Source organism: Globicephala melas, chromosome 6 (assembly GCF_963455315.2).
Source record: "Globicephala melas chromosome 6, mGloMel1.2, whole genome shotgun sequence".
Lineage (NCBI taxonomy): Eukaryota > Metazoa > Chordata > Mammalia > Artiodactyla > Delphinidae > Globicephala > Globicephala melas.
This window is the reverse complement of record NC_083319.1, coordinates 445,576-460,094: the sequence shown is the minus strand read 5'-3', so window position 1 is coordinate 460,094 and position 14,519 is coordinate 445,576. Positions and strand designations below refer to the sequence as shown.

The following is a 14,519-nucleotide window of genomic DNA, read 5'->3' as shown; positions in this document are numbered from 1 at the left end:
TACCTCTGTCAGACCGATCTTGTCCCCCGAAACCATCCTGCACGTTAGTGCTGCAGTGATCCCATTTTCACGTGAGGAAGCTGAGGTGGAGTGAAATGGAATGACTCCAGATTTCCCAGAGTTCTGCAGTGTTGGAGCCAGCGTCACATGAGCCAGTACCCCTCATGGGGTGAATAGTCTGCCCCTTCCCCATAGTGAGCCCAATTCCCCCATCAGGCCCTCTCCGGAGTTACTGGTAGAACGACACAGCCTGAGCCACACCAAGGAGGAAATGAACCTCCCCTCCCCACCGCATGTGATGACAGCTTCCCCTTCGCAGAGAACATGAGTCACCAGAGGGGCCCTCCCCCCGCATGGCCTTCCTCCCTGCACCCGTGCCCTTGAGCTCCGCCCTCTCTCGTGTAGCAGATGAGCAGAGGCCAGTCCTCCCGCTCGCACACTCTGCCCTGTTTTCATCATCTACCCAAGGATGTCATGACAGAAATTCTGTATTCTATTTCTTGCCCGGTCAACTTTCTCTCTCTGCTGGATTATTTCTATCAATATGTAAATGTGCTGTTATTTTTCCTATTTTTAAAGTTTTTCTCTTCCCCTTCCATCGACTTCTCTCTTTTTCTTCTCTCCTTCTTAGCCACAGGAGACACAGGTCTGCATTGTCTCTGATTTCTCCTTTCCTAGTCTGCAGTCCATCTTTCAGTGCAAAGCTTTGTTGGAACTGCTCTTGTCAAGCTCCGCAGGGACCTCCCCTTCTCAGCCCTTGCCTTACGGACCTGTCCACAGCCTTTCCGCAGTTGTGACTCCCTTCTGTGTGAAACCCCTTTGTGTCTCTTTTTCTGTCTTCTCCCAACCTCTGAAGGTCACTGTGTGCCTCAGGCATACATTCTCACCTTTTCCCATGGCTTCCAACGTTGTGAATTCCAATTTTGTATTTTTAGTCCAGGTCTGCTCCTACACCCCAGGCTTATATACCCGATAAATTATTCACCGTCTGTACTTGGAGGCCCAGTGAGCATCCAGCGTTCACGTGCTGGCCCTCGAGTCCCAGATACTCCCCAGATTCCTCCCTGCCTCCATCAGTGGAAACTGCTGTTAGAGTTGCTCAAGCCAAAACTTTTGCAGTCGTTTTTCTGTCCTACTTTCTTTTCTTACCCTACTTCTGATCCATATCTGAACCCGTATAGTATCTTCTGACTCCACCTTCAAAATACACTTAGAATATGATCACTTGTCCAACCTTTCCTACTGCCACCTCCTGGTCCAAGTCACTCTTGTTCTTCTTGACTGGGTTGTTGCAGTAACCTTCTAACTGGTCTGCTTCTGCCCTTGCCTCTTTCAGTCTACCTTCAACACAACAGCCAGAATGATCATGTTAAAAATCAAACCAGTAAAATTATCAAACCTCTAGCTAGCCTGATCACGAAAAATAGATAAAAAATAACCAATATAAGGAACGAAAGAGGGAATATCACTGTAGATCCTGCTGACATTAAATGGATAACAGGGAAATTTTGTAAACAACTTTATGTCAATAACTTCAGTAACTTAAATGAAATGGAAAAATTCCTTGACACAAACTATGAGGCTCATTCAAAAATAGATAACCTGGAAAAATAAAAGGAAATAGGTAACCTTAGTAATGCTGTATATATTAAATAAATTAAATTCATAGTTAAAAATCTTCCAACAAAGAAAATCATGGGCCCAATTTGTTTCATTGATGAAGTCAACCAGACGTTTAAGGAGGAAATAATTCTATACAAAGTCCTGTAGACAGTAGAAAAAGAGAAGGTATTTCCCAATTTATTTTACGAGGCCAGCATTACTCTGATACCAAAACTGACAGAGACATTACAAGCAAAAAAATTACAGACAAACATTCCTCATGAATATGAACAATAAAATTTTCAACACAACTTTAGCGAACTGAACATGTTGATTAAAGTAGGGTTTATCCCAGGAATGAAAAATGCAAGGTGGGTTCAAGTTTAAAAATCAATCAATATAACTTAATATATCAAGGAGGAAAAACTATATGATTATCTCAATAGATGCAGAAAAAGCTTTGACAAAATTCAACATCCATTTATGATACATAAATTCTACATAAACTAGAAATGAAAGCAAACTTCCTCAATCTGATCAAGGATATCTATGATAAACCTACAGCTGATGACATGCTTAACAGAGAAAGCCTGGCTCCTTTCCCCCTAAGATCAGTAACGAGGCAAGGATGTCTCCTGTCGCCATTTTTGTTCAATATCATACTTGAGGCTCTAGCCATTGTAACAAGTCAAGAAAAAGAAATAAGAGGTGTACCAATTGGAAAGAAATAAATAAAATTGTCTCTATTCATGACTGACATGATTATCTATACAGAGAATCTTAAAGAATCAAATAAAAAGTTAATAAAACCAAAGCATCTACGAGCCTAGGAATACCAAGGATTGCTGGGAACCACCAGAAGCTAGGAAGAGACAAGAAGCTTCTTCATTAGAGCCTCCCAAGGGATCACAGCCTTGTCGATACCTTGATTTTGAGCTTCTGGCCTCCAGAACTGAGACAATATATTTCTGTTGTTTAAAGCTGTGAGAAGAAGTTACTGAAACTAATACCTGAGTACAGCAAGGTCAGTATATGAAAAGCAAATGTATTTCTATAGATTAGCAATTAACAACTGACATTGAAAAAGTTCCATTAAAATTGCACCAAAACCATCAAATCACTGGCTAACTCTAAAAATATATATGCTAGAGTGTATGCTGCGAATTTCAGAACATCGACCGAAGGGGTCTTCTTTAATAAATGAGCCAAGCACGGCATCGTGTTCATTGGGAGGCTCAGTACCGACAGTTCTCATATGGATCGGTAGGCTCAGTGTTATGCCAGGCAAAACCCCAACAGGCTTTCTGGGTTGGAATTTATAAACTGATTCTAAAATATACCTAGAAAAGCACACAAACTTGAGGAACAAAAACAATTTTGCAAAAAGAATAAAGTGTTTCAGCCGTTTAAAGAATGACAACGGTAAGTACTGATGAGAACGCAGAAAACTCGAGTTCTCGTGTTCCTAGTGTGGACACAGTGGTGCCGCCGCTTTGGAAAACAGCTTCACCGTTCTTGATCGTGTGGCCCAGGCATCCCACTCCTAAGGGAGATGACATGAAAGTATACACGCACACAAAAACCTATACGCTAAAGTTTGTGGCTTTATTCATAATCGTGCCAAACTGTAAACAACTCAACCATCAGCCACATGGTGACGGATAATCAAACTGTGGTGTGTCTGTGCGATGAGACGGTTCTCACTCAGCAACAGAGAAACAGGCTACCGATGTGCGTGGGTGGGGCTCAGATGCATCGTGCTGGGTGAAAAGTCAGACTCGACAGCATGTTGTGTGAAGCCATTTGTATGACATTCTGAGAAGATGAAACAGTTGAGACAGAAAACACATCGCTGATGCCAGGGCCCTGGGAGAGGGCGAAGGGGTGGGCCACAAAGGGTACGGAGGGAGCTGGGCAGGGGTGCCGAGCTCCTGCCTGGATTGTGATGGTGGATCCACGGTCATATGCATTTACCAAAGTTCACAGAGTGGGAGAACTAACAGGGTGAATGTTTATGTACGTAAATCACACTTTAATAAACACGATGTTTACAAAAAGATGGATCAGAGTACTTTATTCCTCTGCTTGGACCCTCTGCTGCTTCCTGTCTCAGCGGCCCCCACCTGCACGTCCTCTCCCTCTGCTCCAGCCTCGCCCTCCTGGCTCCCTGGCCCCCTTCAGGGTCCCGTGAGCCCTTTCCTGACCGTTCTGTCCAAACTGCAGCCCTCCTGATAGTTCCTGTCCCTCCCCTCTTGGTTTTTCCTGTATCCAACAGACTGGATTTTTAACTTACTGCTACTTTATCGTAGACTAAAATCATGTACCTCCACAAGGGCAGCTTCCTTTGGATTTGTTCCCTCACCTAGAACAACACCTGGTGTTCGGTGGGCGCTCAGTAACTTTTATGGAATGATTGATGAATGGCTGGAACACTGCGGTGTCCCTGCCCAATCCCATCGCCACCCACGCCTACACGCCCTCTCACCCTCGCCACTGGGCGGCTCAGCTCCCACACCTCTTTAGACAGGTTCTGGCGGGGAGCGCTTTGACCAGCCTCCAAGGCAGTGTTTCTCCCCCCTGCACCTTTCCTCCAGCACGGGGTCTCTCCCCGCCCACCCCAGCTCCGCCTGTTCCCCCGAGGGGGCTGTGGGATGGCTCCTAACATCTCTCCTCCCTTCCCGCCCTTATCCTGCCCCAGCTGGCACAAAGCAGCATCAGTGTGACGCAGAGCTGAGGAAGGAGATTTCCTCTGTGTGGGCCAATCTGCCCCAGAAGACCCTGGATTTACTGGTGCCGCCCCATAAACGTAAGTAGGGTGAGAAACTCCCCCTGCCCACCCCTCTTCTGTCGCACCCAGAGGCAGAGCAGGGAGTCCTGGGTGAGGGCAGTTGAGTCACCTTGGAGAGGAGGGCTCACGTCCTTGGTAGCCCAGAGCACTCGTCTCCAAGGTGGGTGCCAGGGGCTGTGGGAGGAGATGTCTGGGCCATATTCCATTGGGCAGAGTCACCCACACTCCTAGTGTGGGGGATTCCCTTCAGAAAATGCAGAGGAAAGGTAGGGAGACGCCTACAGTTGGAGCTGGCGGAAGGATGAGGTGTCTGGGGTTAAGCTGAGCTGTGCTGTGTTGGGTGGAGCCCGGTGGGGCCTGGGGAAGAGTCAGTGCAGCTCCAGGTGGGCCAAGCCCCACGGTCCCGCCCGCGGGTCCAGGAGTCCTCGTGGTGGCTGCTGGCTCCTCACCCCAGCCCACCCCGCATGTCCCGCTTCTCTCGTATTCCCTCCCTTGCCTGCCGTGCTCTGCAGCCGATGAGATGACAGTGGGGAAAGTGTACGCAGCTCTGATGATATTCGACTTCTACAAACAGAACAAAACCACCAGAGACCAGATTCACCAAGCTCCCGGAGGCCTGTCCCAGGTACCAGGTTCCAGGAGTTCCAGGAAGTAACCCCGAGACTCTGCCACCTTCCACTGTTTGGCAGCAGAGGGGACCCAGCCCCTTCTTGAAGAAAGTGCAGCGGGAAAAAAAGGAAGATGAGAGGTTCTTGCGGCCGCCTCTCTGGCCCACAGAGTCAGAAACCCCATATATCCTGTGCTTCCGTTAGTGGGAGGTGCACACAGGCGGGGCCCAAAGAGGTTCAAACCTACTGCCCAGGGTCATGATGTGTCCCACTCATGCCTCTGGCTGGGATAGTTTGGAGGACTTCCTTCCAGAGGTCATCCTTCAAAGATGACGACTTCACCACACAGCCAAAACCTTTGGTGACTGTGTGTAGACTCTCATCGATAAAGTTGTCCTGTGTCCAGCACTCAGGACATTCACCCCCGGGGTGCGAAGTGTCTGGTGCCCACACCCCAGCCCTGAAATCTCCTCCGAATTCTGCTCAACCTGGGACTCTGGCAGCCTCTACCAGTCAATCCAAGTTGATGATGAGATGAAATCTTCTTGCCATTTGTAATCAGATCCAGTCCCCAAATTGTGTAGGAAGGGAAACTGAGGCTCCAAGAAATGAAATGACTGTCCTGAAGTCACTTACAGGCCAGATTGGGAATGGGCTTCTGATGGGCGAAGGGCAGACCCAGGGATCCCCATCCTGCCCTGGGGGTTCCGGACAGGTGGCCGAGCACCTTGGTGCCTGGGGTCCATGGGGCGTCCCCGGCCTCAGAGACCCTCCTCCTGGCACCCCTTCTGCAGATGGGCCCCGTGTCCCTGTTCCACCCTCTGAAGGCCACGCTGGAGCAGACGCAGCCGGCCGTGCTCCGCGGAGCCCGGGTTTTCCTTCGGCAGAAGAGCTCGGCCTCCCTCAGCAATGGCGGGGCAGTGTGAGTACCACCGGGCAGAGCGTGGGGCCTTGGCGGGAGGAGGGCAGGGGTCCCCCCGGGGCTCCCGTGGGCAGTGCCCCAGGACAGGGAGCCCTTGGGTCTCACCTCCACCCAGCCACACCCACCTCCACCCAGATGCTTCGCGGTGGGTCCAGCTGGTCCAGTCTGCCGCCGGAGCCGGTTCTGTGGTGCGTCTGAGGCTAATTCCTGTAACAGTAGACAGGTGCTCTGACGGCACCGGGGTCACCTGATTTAGACAGTCTGCTATTCCAGCCCATGCCTCCCACTGCGGGAACCTCTTTCTCAGGTGAGGGCTCCCCTCTGCTTCCTCGCTGGCCTTCGGTGCCTGCAGACCATTAAGAAGGTATCTGTTTCCACCTCAGCTTCTCACCGCTTTTTGTTAATGGCCTGTTCATGTTCTCATCTTCCTTTAAGACACTTTCCCTCTCAGATCTCCATTTTGATATTGATGTCTGTTTTGTAGACAAGTTGGCAAGGTCTTTCCCTATCACGTAACTCTTGGTAACGACCCAAAAACCAAGTGGTCCAGAATAGGCATCCCTGTGGCACTGTGAGGGGTGGTAGCTGGTGCCAGGCTGAGCCGCACTGGGGGGCAGGACCCTCTCAGCCACCGCCCCCAGTCAGAGCGGGTGTCCCACATCTGCTAACATCCCGTTGACCAAAGCAGCTCATTGGTTGAGCCCAAAGCAGGAACGTGCGCTCTGTCTCGCCGGCAGGGGCTGAGGGTGGGCCTCACGCCCACTTGCCGTTCTGGAGAACCACAAGGCCGGACAGCAAGCATGGCTAGGGCTCCCGGTTTCTTCCTCTCCTGTGCCTGTTCCGGACACTCTTTTTGAAGCCTGATTTGGGGTCATGGACTGTGGGTCAGGTGGCTTTTGCTGAGTAATAAACTGCTGTACTTAGGAAGCCAGGCCCAAGTGCTCTGGGCCCAGGCCCGCTCCTGTGGGGCCAGCGGGCCCAGGACAGCATATTCTCACCTCCTGTGTCTGGACTGATCGGTGTGGGGAGGCCGGAGAACAGCCCGAGGGGAAGGGTTAGGGTGCAGGCGTTCAGGCCTCTCCTTGTGCCCCATTGGCCACAGCAAGTCACCTCCCTAGCCCGAGCTCATGGGACAGGGGTTGACACTGCGGTGGCACAAGTCCAGAGGTGGAGAGGCCACGGGACACTGGGAGAACCTAAGCACAACTGGTAGCGCTCCCGTGCGAAAACCGCACTCTTGAGTGCATGCAGGCCCTGAGGGCTGGCCTCCCGGCCCCTGGGAGCCCCCGTGTTCCCGCACTCTCCTTTCTCCATGCTGATTGCGATCCCATTTGTGCATTTAAAGTTAAACAGTGGGTTCTGAGTGTCCGTGTGTGTGTTGGAGGGGAGGGGGTGGGGAGGTGTCTTTGTGGACTGATCTGAGCTGGGCTTTCGGCTCAGGGAAATGAGCGTCGCTGATTTCCAGGGTTATAAGTTCTACACAAATCAGTTACCACCCCTTTTTGTTGAGCGTGAGAGAGGGCCCAGTCTACCAAGGCCAGGCAGTGGGGGCATTTACTGAGCCTTCTGATGGCTGGTGTAAGTGCCCACCCGGCCTCGGCATGGTGTGACCTCAGAGGTGACCAGACCCTGGGGCCAGCGTTCGTCCTCCTGGCCGTGGTTCCTCTCAAGGTCAGCCTTGCCTGAGGCTAGAGCAGCTCCAGACAGCACCGTGCAGGGGAGATGCTTGCAACTTGAGAAGATGAAGGATGTTCTCAGAAACCCCAGTGATGGTGCGTCTGGTCATCGGCGTGGCCAGCTTAGGCCATCCGGCTTCACCTCTGAGCTCAGAGTGTGACTGTTGCCCCTCAACCTGGGTGACGGAGAATGTATGTGATGCCTCACTGTACACAAGAACGAGCAGAAACCCAGGCAAATGCTGGGCTGTTGTGGTGCCACTTGGGAGACACGATAAGAAAGACAGACGCTGACAAGGAGAGGGCAGGCGGTTAGGTTGTGTGTGGTGGGGAAGGCCTCCAAAAGTGGTCTCACCAAAGGTGACACTTGTGCCTAGACCCAGGGCAGGAAGGCCTCCGTGGCTGGGGTCAGGGGAGTTGTGAGTAGCCGTGGGCCATCAGGGCTGACGGAGCAGCCGCACAGGCTGGATGCCTCACCTGTGTGCACGTTTGTGGCCTTGTCCCACCGCACATGTGAGCCCCTGTCTAGGCCAGATGTCCCCAGACTAGGGTCCCCTCTCTGCCCATCAACTCTGAGAGGGCACGACCATTGCTGTACCTCCACTGGAGAGTGGCCACACTCAAGGGGCCTCCTTCCTCTGGGCTCCTTCTAGCCCAGAACAGGGTCGGGGTGGAGGTTTCTGGCGGGTGGGAGCCAGGTTCTGTGGCCCATGGACCTCCAGGCCCACAGGACAATCCTCTCTCCTCCACAGACATACCCAAGAGGGTGGCATAAAGGAGTCGGTCTCCTGGGCCACTCAGAGGACCCAGGAGGTGCCCTGCGAGGTGACGACGCCCCTGGAGCGTGGCCACTCCGCGGAGATCCCGGTAGTGCAGACAGGAAAACCGGTGAGGGCTCCCAGGGCTGGGGGCCGAGTTGGGGGTGGGGTGAGAGTGGGAGGGTGAGGGCGAGAGCAGGATGGGGGGAGGCTGGCATGGGGGAGAAGGTGAGAGTGGGATGGGGGTGGGTGTGACTGTGGGGCTTCTGTCCCCCCAGGCTGTGGATGTCCAGATGCAGAGCATGCCCCTGAGAGGCCCTGACGGGGAGCCCCAACCCGGGCTGGAGAGCCAGGGCCGAGCGGCCTCCATGCCCCGCCTGGCAGCAGAGACTCAGGTGGGTGGCCTGGGAGGGTTGGGGTCATGGGAGGGGGTTGGGGGTGAGGAGACTTGGCGTGGGGGAGCTTGTGTCCCACACGCGGGCTTTGCTGGGGTGGAGCCTCCCCGAATGCACTGTAGCCTGGACACCACCGGCCCTGTCTGGAACCCTCAGAACACGTGCTGGCCTCGAGAGGTGTGGCCAGGCCAGCAAGAGTCCCCACTGCCCCGTCACTGACCCAGCCCTTCCCCGTCTCTGGGACACGCCGCTCCCACTCCAGCTCTTCACTCCCCCAGAGATCACACACAGGGCCTCCTCAAGCCACCCCTTTCCCTCATGTCCTCTCGGAGCCCTGGGGGTGACCCTGCTCCCTCTCTGGACACTGGACGTTCTTTCTCTGGGACTCGCTTGACCACCTGGCAGGAAGCCCCTGGCCAGGGGGCTGCAGCACTGTTTCCCGGGCTCAGCCCCTGGGTTGAGCATTCCTCTTCCAAGCCCTCACTCCCCCGTCTCTGCCCACTGCGCCTGGTGCCCTCCTGGCCTGGCCACGTCCCTTCGGTGCCAAGCTGGCGCCTCTTCTCCCTCCTTGCTGCTTGAGCCCGAGCAGTGGCTCTGGGTGAGCCCGTTTCCGTGGGTTGTGCTTTCAGCCCTGGGGGAGCAGGCTCACGGTGCTGGATGGACGGAAGGGCTGGCACAGTGGTCTCACCGTGGCCGCTGAGGCAGCTCTGCCCGCCCCGCCCCCGGGATCCTTCCAGCCAGGCCAATAGGCTCCCTCTTCCTTGCACCTCCCTGTCCTGTAGGGACGCTGAGGCCAAGAGGGCTCCTGGGCCCCGCCCGGCCTGGGAGAGACAGACAGGCACACAAACAGCATTTTGTGCAAAGAGCGCTTCTGAAGAAGCGGTGGGTCTCGGGTGGGCAAGACCAGTCCAGGGAGAGGGCGGGGCTTGGTGGTCCCTGACCCCCAGCCCCGCAGTGGGCCTCCCCAGGGACCCTGCCAGACCGCAGGCCTGGCCCTCCGTGGCGCCATGCTCCCCCCTCCCCCCCCCAGCCCCCTGGGGCACAGCCTCCCTTGTCTGAGGAGATGCCCCAACTTCAGGGATAGAGTCCCAGGCCCATTCCTCCCGATGGGACGTGGCCTGTGGTCTGCCCAGCCCCCGTGTCATGGCGGCTTCCCCGCCGCCCTGGGCCTCCCTGGACCCCACTCTCAGACCGTGCGCCCACCCGTGTCCCCGCCCGCAGCCGGCCCCAGACGCCAGCCCCATGAAGCGCTCCATCTCCACTCTGGCGCCCCAGCGCCCCCCCGTGGCTCGTCTCTGCAACGCCGCCCTGGACCGCGCTCCGGCCAGCCAGGCCGCCCCCCACCATCACCACCGCTGCCATCGCCGCCGGGAGAGGAAGCCGAGGTCCCTGGAGAAGGGGCCCAGCCCGTCCGCAGACACAGATGGCGGTGCGTGCGAGGGGTCTCTCTAGGGGCGGTGGCTTGAGTTGGGGGTTCAACAGCACATGGGAACCGTCTTCCTTTCTGCACCTCACAACCCCACAGCCAGCCCTGAGCCTGAGACCAGGCAGAAGCCCCCCCCACCCCTGCTCTGCCCTGGGACCCTCTGCTGGCCCTGGGGGGCCAGGCCGGGGTGGGGTCTGTCTCGCCGCCGGCTTGGCTGTGCTGACTTCTCCCCTCCCCCCGCCAGCACCCAACAGCGCCGCGGGGCCAGGGCCGCCCCCGGGGGACGGGCCAGCAGGCTGCCGGCGGGAGCGCAGGCAGGAGCGGGGCCGGTCCCAGGAGCGAAGGCAGCCCTCCGCCTCCTCCGAGAAGCAGCGCTTCTACTCCTGCGACCGCTTTGGGGGCCGTGAGCCGCCACAGCCCCAGCCCTCCCTCAGCAGTCACCCCGCGTCGCCAACCGCTGGGCAGGAGCCAGGACCCCCGAGACAGGTGCGTGGGCCTCAGGACCCCGCCTCGCCCGCGCTCCCTGGGGCCCGGGAGGGAGCCGCTTCCCGTCCTGGTTCCTAGGCCCAAGCCTGCGCTCCTTGCTTCCCGGGCCCGTCTATCCTGCCGGGCGGAGCCCTGGCCCTCCCGCTGTCCAGTCCCTTCTTTGCTTTCCTTCTGACTGAGCTGGGCTGGGCTGTGGTCTCCTGGTCCCTGGCCCTGTGCCTATCCCTTGCTGTCACCACCATCCCCAGACTGCCATCCGACTCTCTTGGGGCCGCCCCGGGTCCATCCCAGCTGCCCGCCCCCGCCCCCCCGCCATGGCTCTCCGCTGCGCTGTGCTCTGTTCGCCCTGTCCTTTGACTGGGGGTTGCTGTGTTCCCGTTTCCTGCAGGGCAGTGCTTCAGCGAACGGGAGCCCCCTGCTGCCAACATCTGGTGCTAGCACCCCTGGCCGCGGCGGGCGGAGGCAGCTGCCCCAGACCCCGCTGACCCCCCGTCCCAGCATCGCCTATAAGACGGCCAACTCCTCGCCCGTCCACTTTGCTGGGGCTCAGACCAGCCTCCCTGCCTTCTCCCCCGGCCGGCTTAGCCGTGGCCTTTCAGAACACAACGCCCTGCTCCAGAGAGACCCCCTCAGCCAGCCCCTGGCCGCCAGCTCTCGGATCGGCTCCGACCCGTACCTGGGGCGGCGTCTGGACAGCGAGGCTGCTGCCCGCACCCAACCTGAGGACACGCTCACCTTCGAGGAGGCCGTGGCCACCAACTCGGGCCGCTCGTCCCGGACTTCCTACGTGTCCTCCCTGACCTCCCAGTCGCATCCCCTCCGCCGGGTGCCCAACGGCTACCACTGCACTCTGGGGCTCAGCTCTGGCGGGGCCGGCCGGGGGCGGCGCAGCTACCACCACCCCGACCAAGACCACTGGTGCTAGCCGCACCGCGACCGGCGGGCGCGTCCCAGGTGATGAGTTTTATCATCCGCGCTGGGCTCCGGGGGCGCTCGGGCGCTGAGGCGGGGGCCGCAGCCCCGGGAGCACCGCCTCGCCCCTGCGTCTCCTCCCTCGCGCTGGGTGGAGCGGTTTGTAGAGGGATGTGGCTCCCCCTCTCCCCCTCCCGCGCTGCCTCCCTGGGTCTCACAGCTCAGAGCCTACACAGGACGCGGCTGTGTGTGCTGAGCGGCACTGGGTGGAGGACCCAGCATCCGAGGTGTGTGCTGGGAACGTTTTGCAGGAGGTCTGAATCTTGTGCGGATCATCCTTCATGCAAACGTGTGGTGCAGAGGGGCGGGCGAGACCTCAGGACAGAGTCGGTGGTAAACCGAGCAGGTCTCGTCAGCCCCCGCACACCAACAGTCCGGTGGCGCCCTTCGTACCTAAAATGGCAAATAGGCACTAGAAACACACGCCGATGCTCTGTCCTCTCCCAGACACAGTCAGCCCTGACAGGGACCAAATCTGGACAACGTTCTTGCTGTTGGTTTTGATTTTTAGTCACGACACCCTTCACTCGTTCGTTGACTCTATATACTTGATCAGCAAATAAAAATAAAAAACCAGAATAATGGGGAAGGGAATGTTAACATGACTGTAAAACATGAAACCTATAGGAGGACCTCAGCCTCTCAGGATGTGTGTTCTCGGCTTGCTGGAGGACATGCTCTGTGTCCAGTCCAGGCGGCCGACCAGACCACCCCGGCTCCCGCGGCTCTCGACCAAGTGCCTGACCTCCTAGCCCCTCGCGCGGGCCCCCGGGGGCGGGACGGGAGGCCTGTGTGGACTGCGAGTGGGCTTTGCGGAAACTGTTGCAAACAGCAACTGAGTAGAAAGCGGATGTAATGGAGAACGTGCAGAAAACATGCAGTAGGTCCGTCGTAGTTGGAATGAAGCGGCCGTTTGCCCTTTTTCCTCGAACCAGTAGAGGCTGCGGGGCACGTGTAGCATGGCCCGCGCGGGCCGGCCAGTCTTTCTACACCCGATTCTCAGGGACGGGGTGCCTGACAGGCAGGGCGCAACCTCTGTAGCTGTGCAAGTTTCTTTTCACAGAAGACGCATCGGGGAGAGGCTGGGGGGAAGCGGGGGAGGTTGGATGGGTGGGGGCAGGAGGAGTGCCCGCGTCTGAGCGGATGAGGGCAGCTGGGAACCAAACGGAAATGAGGCCGGAGCTCGGAGGAAGCAGCAGCTGCTGCAGCTGCTGAGCTGGGCGTCTGAGCCCACACTCTTTCTGGCACAAGAGGTGGGAAAGCAGGCAGCCAAACGAAGCCCCGCTTCAGGGCCACATTCAAAAAAGGCCACTGTTGGGACGTGGTGCATAAAGCGCTGGAGAGCCTCTGTTTTGTGAACAAAAGGAGCATTTAGATGAGTAGATTCGGGTGTGTCCTCCGCAGTTTGAAATGTGAGATGATCTCTTTGCCGGACCATTTGAGTGTTCCCATTGGCTTTTACCCCATGATTCTCCTAAAGAGACTTGGAGTGTGATGTGTGTGTGTGCGTGTCTGTGTGTCCCCGTGAGTGGACGCCGTTAACCCATAGGGCTATGCAACGAAAGACACACGTTTTATATTAGAAATAAAACACACAAGACCGCCACCTGTTCTAGGGTTTGAGCATGATTGTGACCAAACCATTTTATAGAATTTCCTTACTCGAAGGCACAACACTCTGAAACTTTAAAATAACAGAGTATTTTACTCAAGTAAGATATAACTAAAATCGGAATCTCGGGCTGTGCATGTCATCCCTGGCTCCTGCTGCAGAGCAGAAGCTTGTGTATTTTGGTAGATGTTTTGTCTCTGGTCCCCCCGCCCACATTATTTTGAGTGTATTCATTCTGTGCAGAACCACAGCTGCTTCCCCAGGCCATGTTGGGCAGAGAATCCACTTTTCCGGACCCACCCAGCCATGCTGGCTTGTCTGGATTCTTCTAGACACTGGAATTGGTGAAACTTACAGAGAGCGGGGGATATACTGTCTTGTTTTCCCGACTCTGCGTTTTGTTTCTGTACTGTCTCTTCTCAGCTGTCACGTTTCCCCCCAAATCTCATAGTGAGTTGCCAAATTTGAAGAGCATCAACCAGTTGTCTGCATCTGGAACCAGTCAAGCAGTGGCTGTAGTTTGAATAAGTTCTGTGTGCATGTAAAATATATACATATATACATATATTCAAGTATGTGCATGACATGTATATCTTCGTACTTTTTGATAAAATGTATTCATTTGTTAATTTTTAATTATATTTGATATAAATCAAGGGTTTGTTGCAAAACTTTATATTTAAGAACAGTGTTTAAAAAAAACAAAAACAAAAAGAGAAGTCCCAACCATGCAACACAACTGGGACTTGCTTTAAAAAAAATTCTGTGATTGACTAGTTTGCTGCCTGAGTAATATTTATCAGCCAAACTTTGGATTCTGCTATTGTTTCTACAATGACATTTTGTATGAAGCAAAGTCCTTGGATTAAAATAAAACTTAGCAAAAAACAAAACACCACCATGCTGCTGGGTGATATATGCAAGGGGTGCGGAGCCAGGCGGATGAGCCATCTCCGTGGGTACAGGGCTCGGGGGCGGAGGGCACAGGGCTCAGAAGAAGGTGAGAACCTCTTCAACTTGCTCTGGGGCTGATAGGATGCAAGGGTGGATTAGGCCCAGCGTCATGGTGAGGATCAGGGTAGGCTTGTGGCTGGAGGAGCCAGGATAAGGACTCATGGGGGATGTGGTTGTTTTAGGGTTAGGAATACAGTTTGGGAGTTGAGCAGGCATTGGCTGAGGTTTGGGGTGGCTGTGTTGGGTGGGTTAACGGTTAGAGGTTAGAGTTAGGTTTGGGGTTGAGGCTGGGATGTAAGTTAGAGTTGGGGTTAGGAATT

The 14,519-nt window shown here is 55.7% G+C and overlaps 1 protein-coding gene across 7 annotated transcripts in view; it reads left to right on the top strand.

The window, feature by feature from the left end:
- Positions 1-12,272, top strand: part of CACNA1B (calcium voltage-gated channel subunit alpha1 B) — a 193,021-nt gene extending 180,749 nt beyond the window's left edge. For 6 of the 7 annotated variants that reach the window (XM_060300064.1, XM_060300063.1, XM_060300061.1 and 3 more), the window contains 8 exons: positions 4,301-4,408; positions 4,903-5,015; positions 5,793-5,920; positions 8,349-8,484; positions 8,633-8,749; positions 9,971-10,178; positions 10,420-10,661; positions 11,050-12,272. In XM_060300064.1, the coding sequence (XP_060156047.1) occupies positions 4,301-4,408; positions 4,903-5,015; positions 5,793-5,920; positions 8,349-8,484; positions 8,633-8,749; positions 9,971-10,178; positions 10,420-10,661; positions 11,050-11,586 (1,589 nt within the window). In that variant the 3' untranslated portion in view covers positions 11,587-12,272. Of the gene's footprint in view, positions 1-631; positions 4,279-4,300; positions 4,409-4,902; positions 5,016-5,792; positions 5,921-8,348; positions 8,485-8,632; positions 8,750-9,970; positions 10,179-10,419; positions 10,662-11,049 lie in introns of those variants that run through there. The other variant, XM_060300065.1, reaches the window with a different exon arrangement.
- The last annotated feature ends 2,247 nt before the right edge of the window (positions 12,273-14,519 follow it).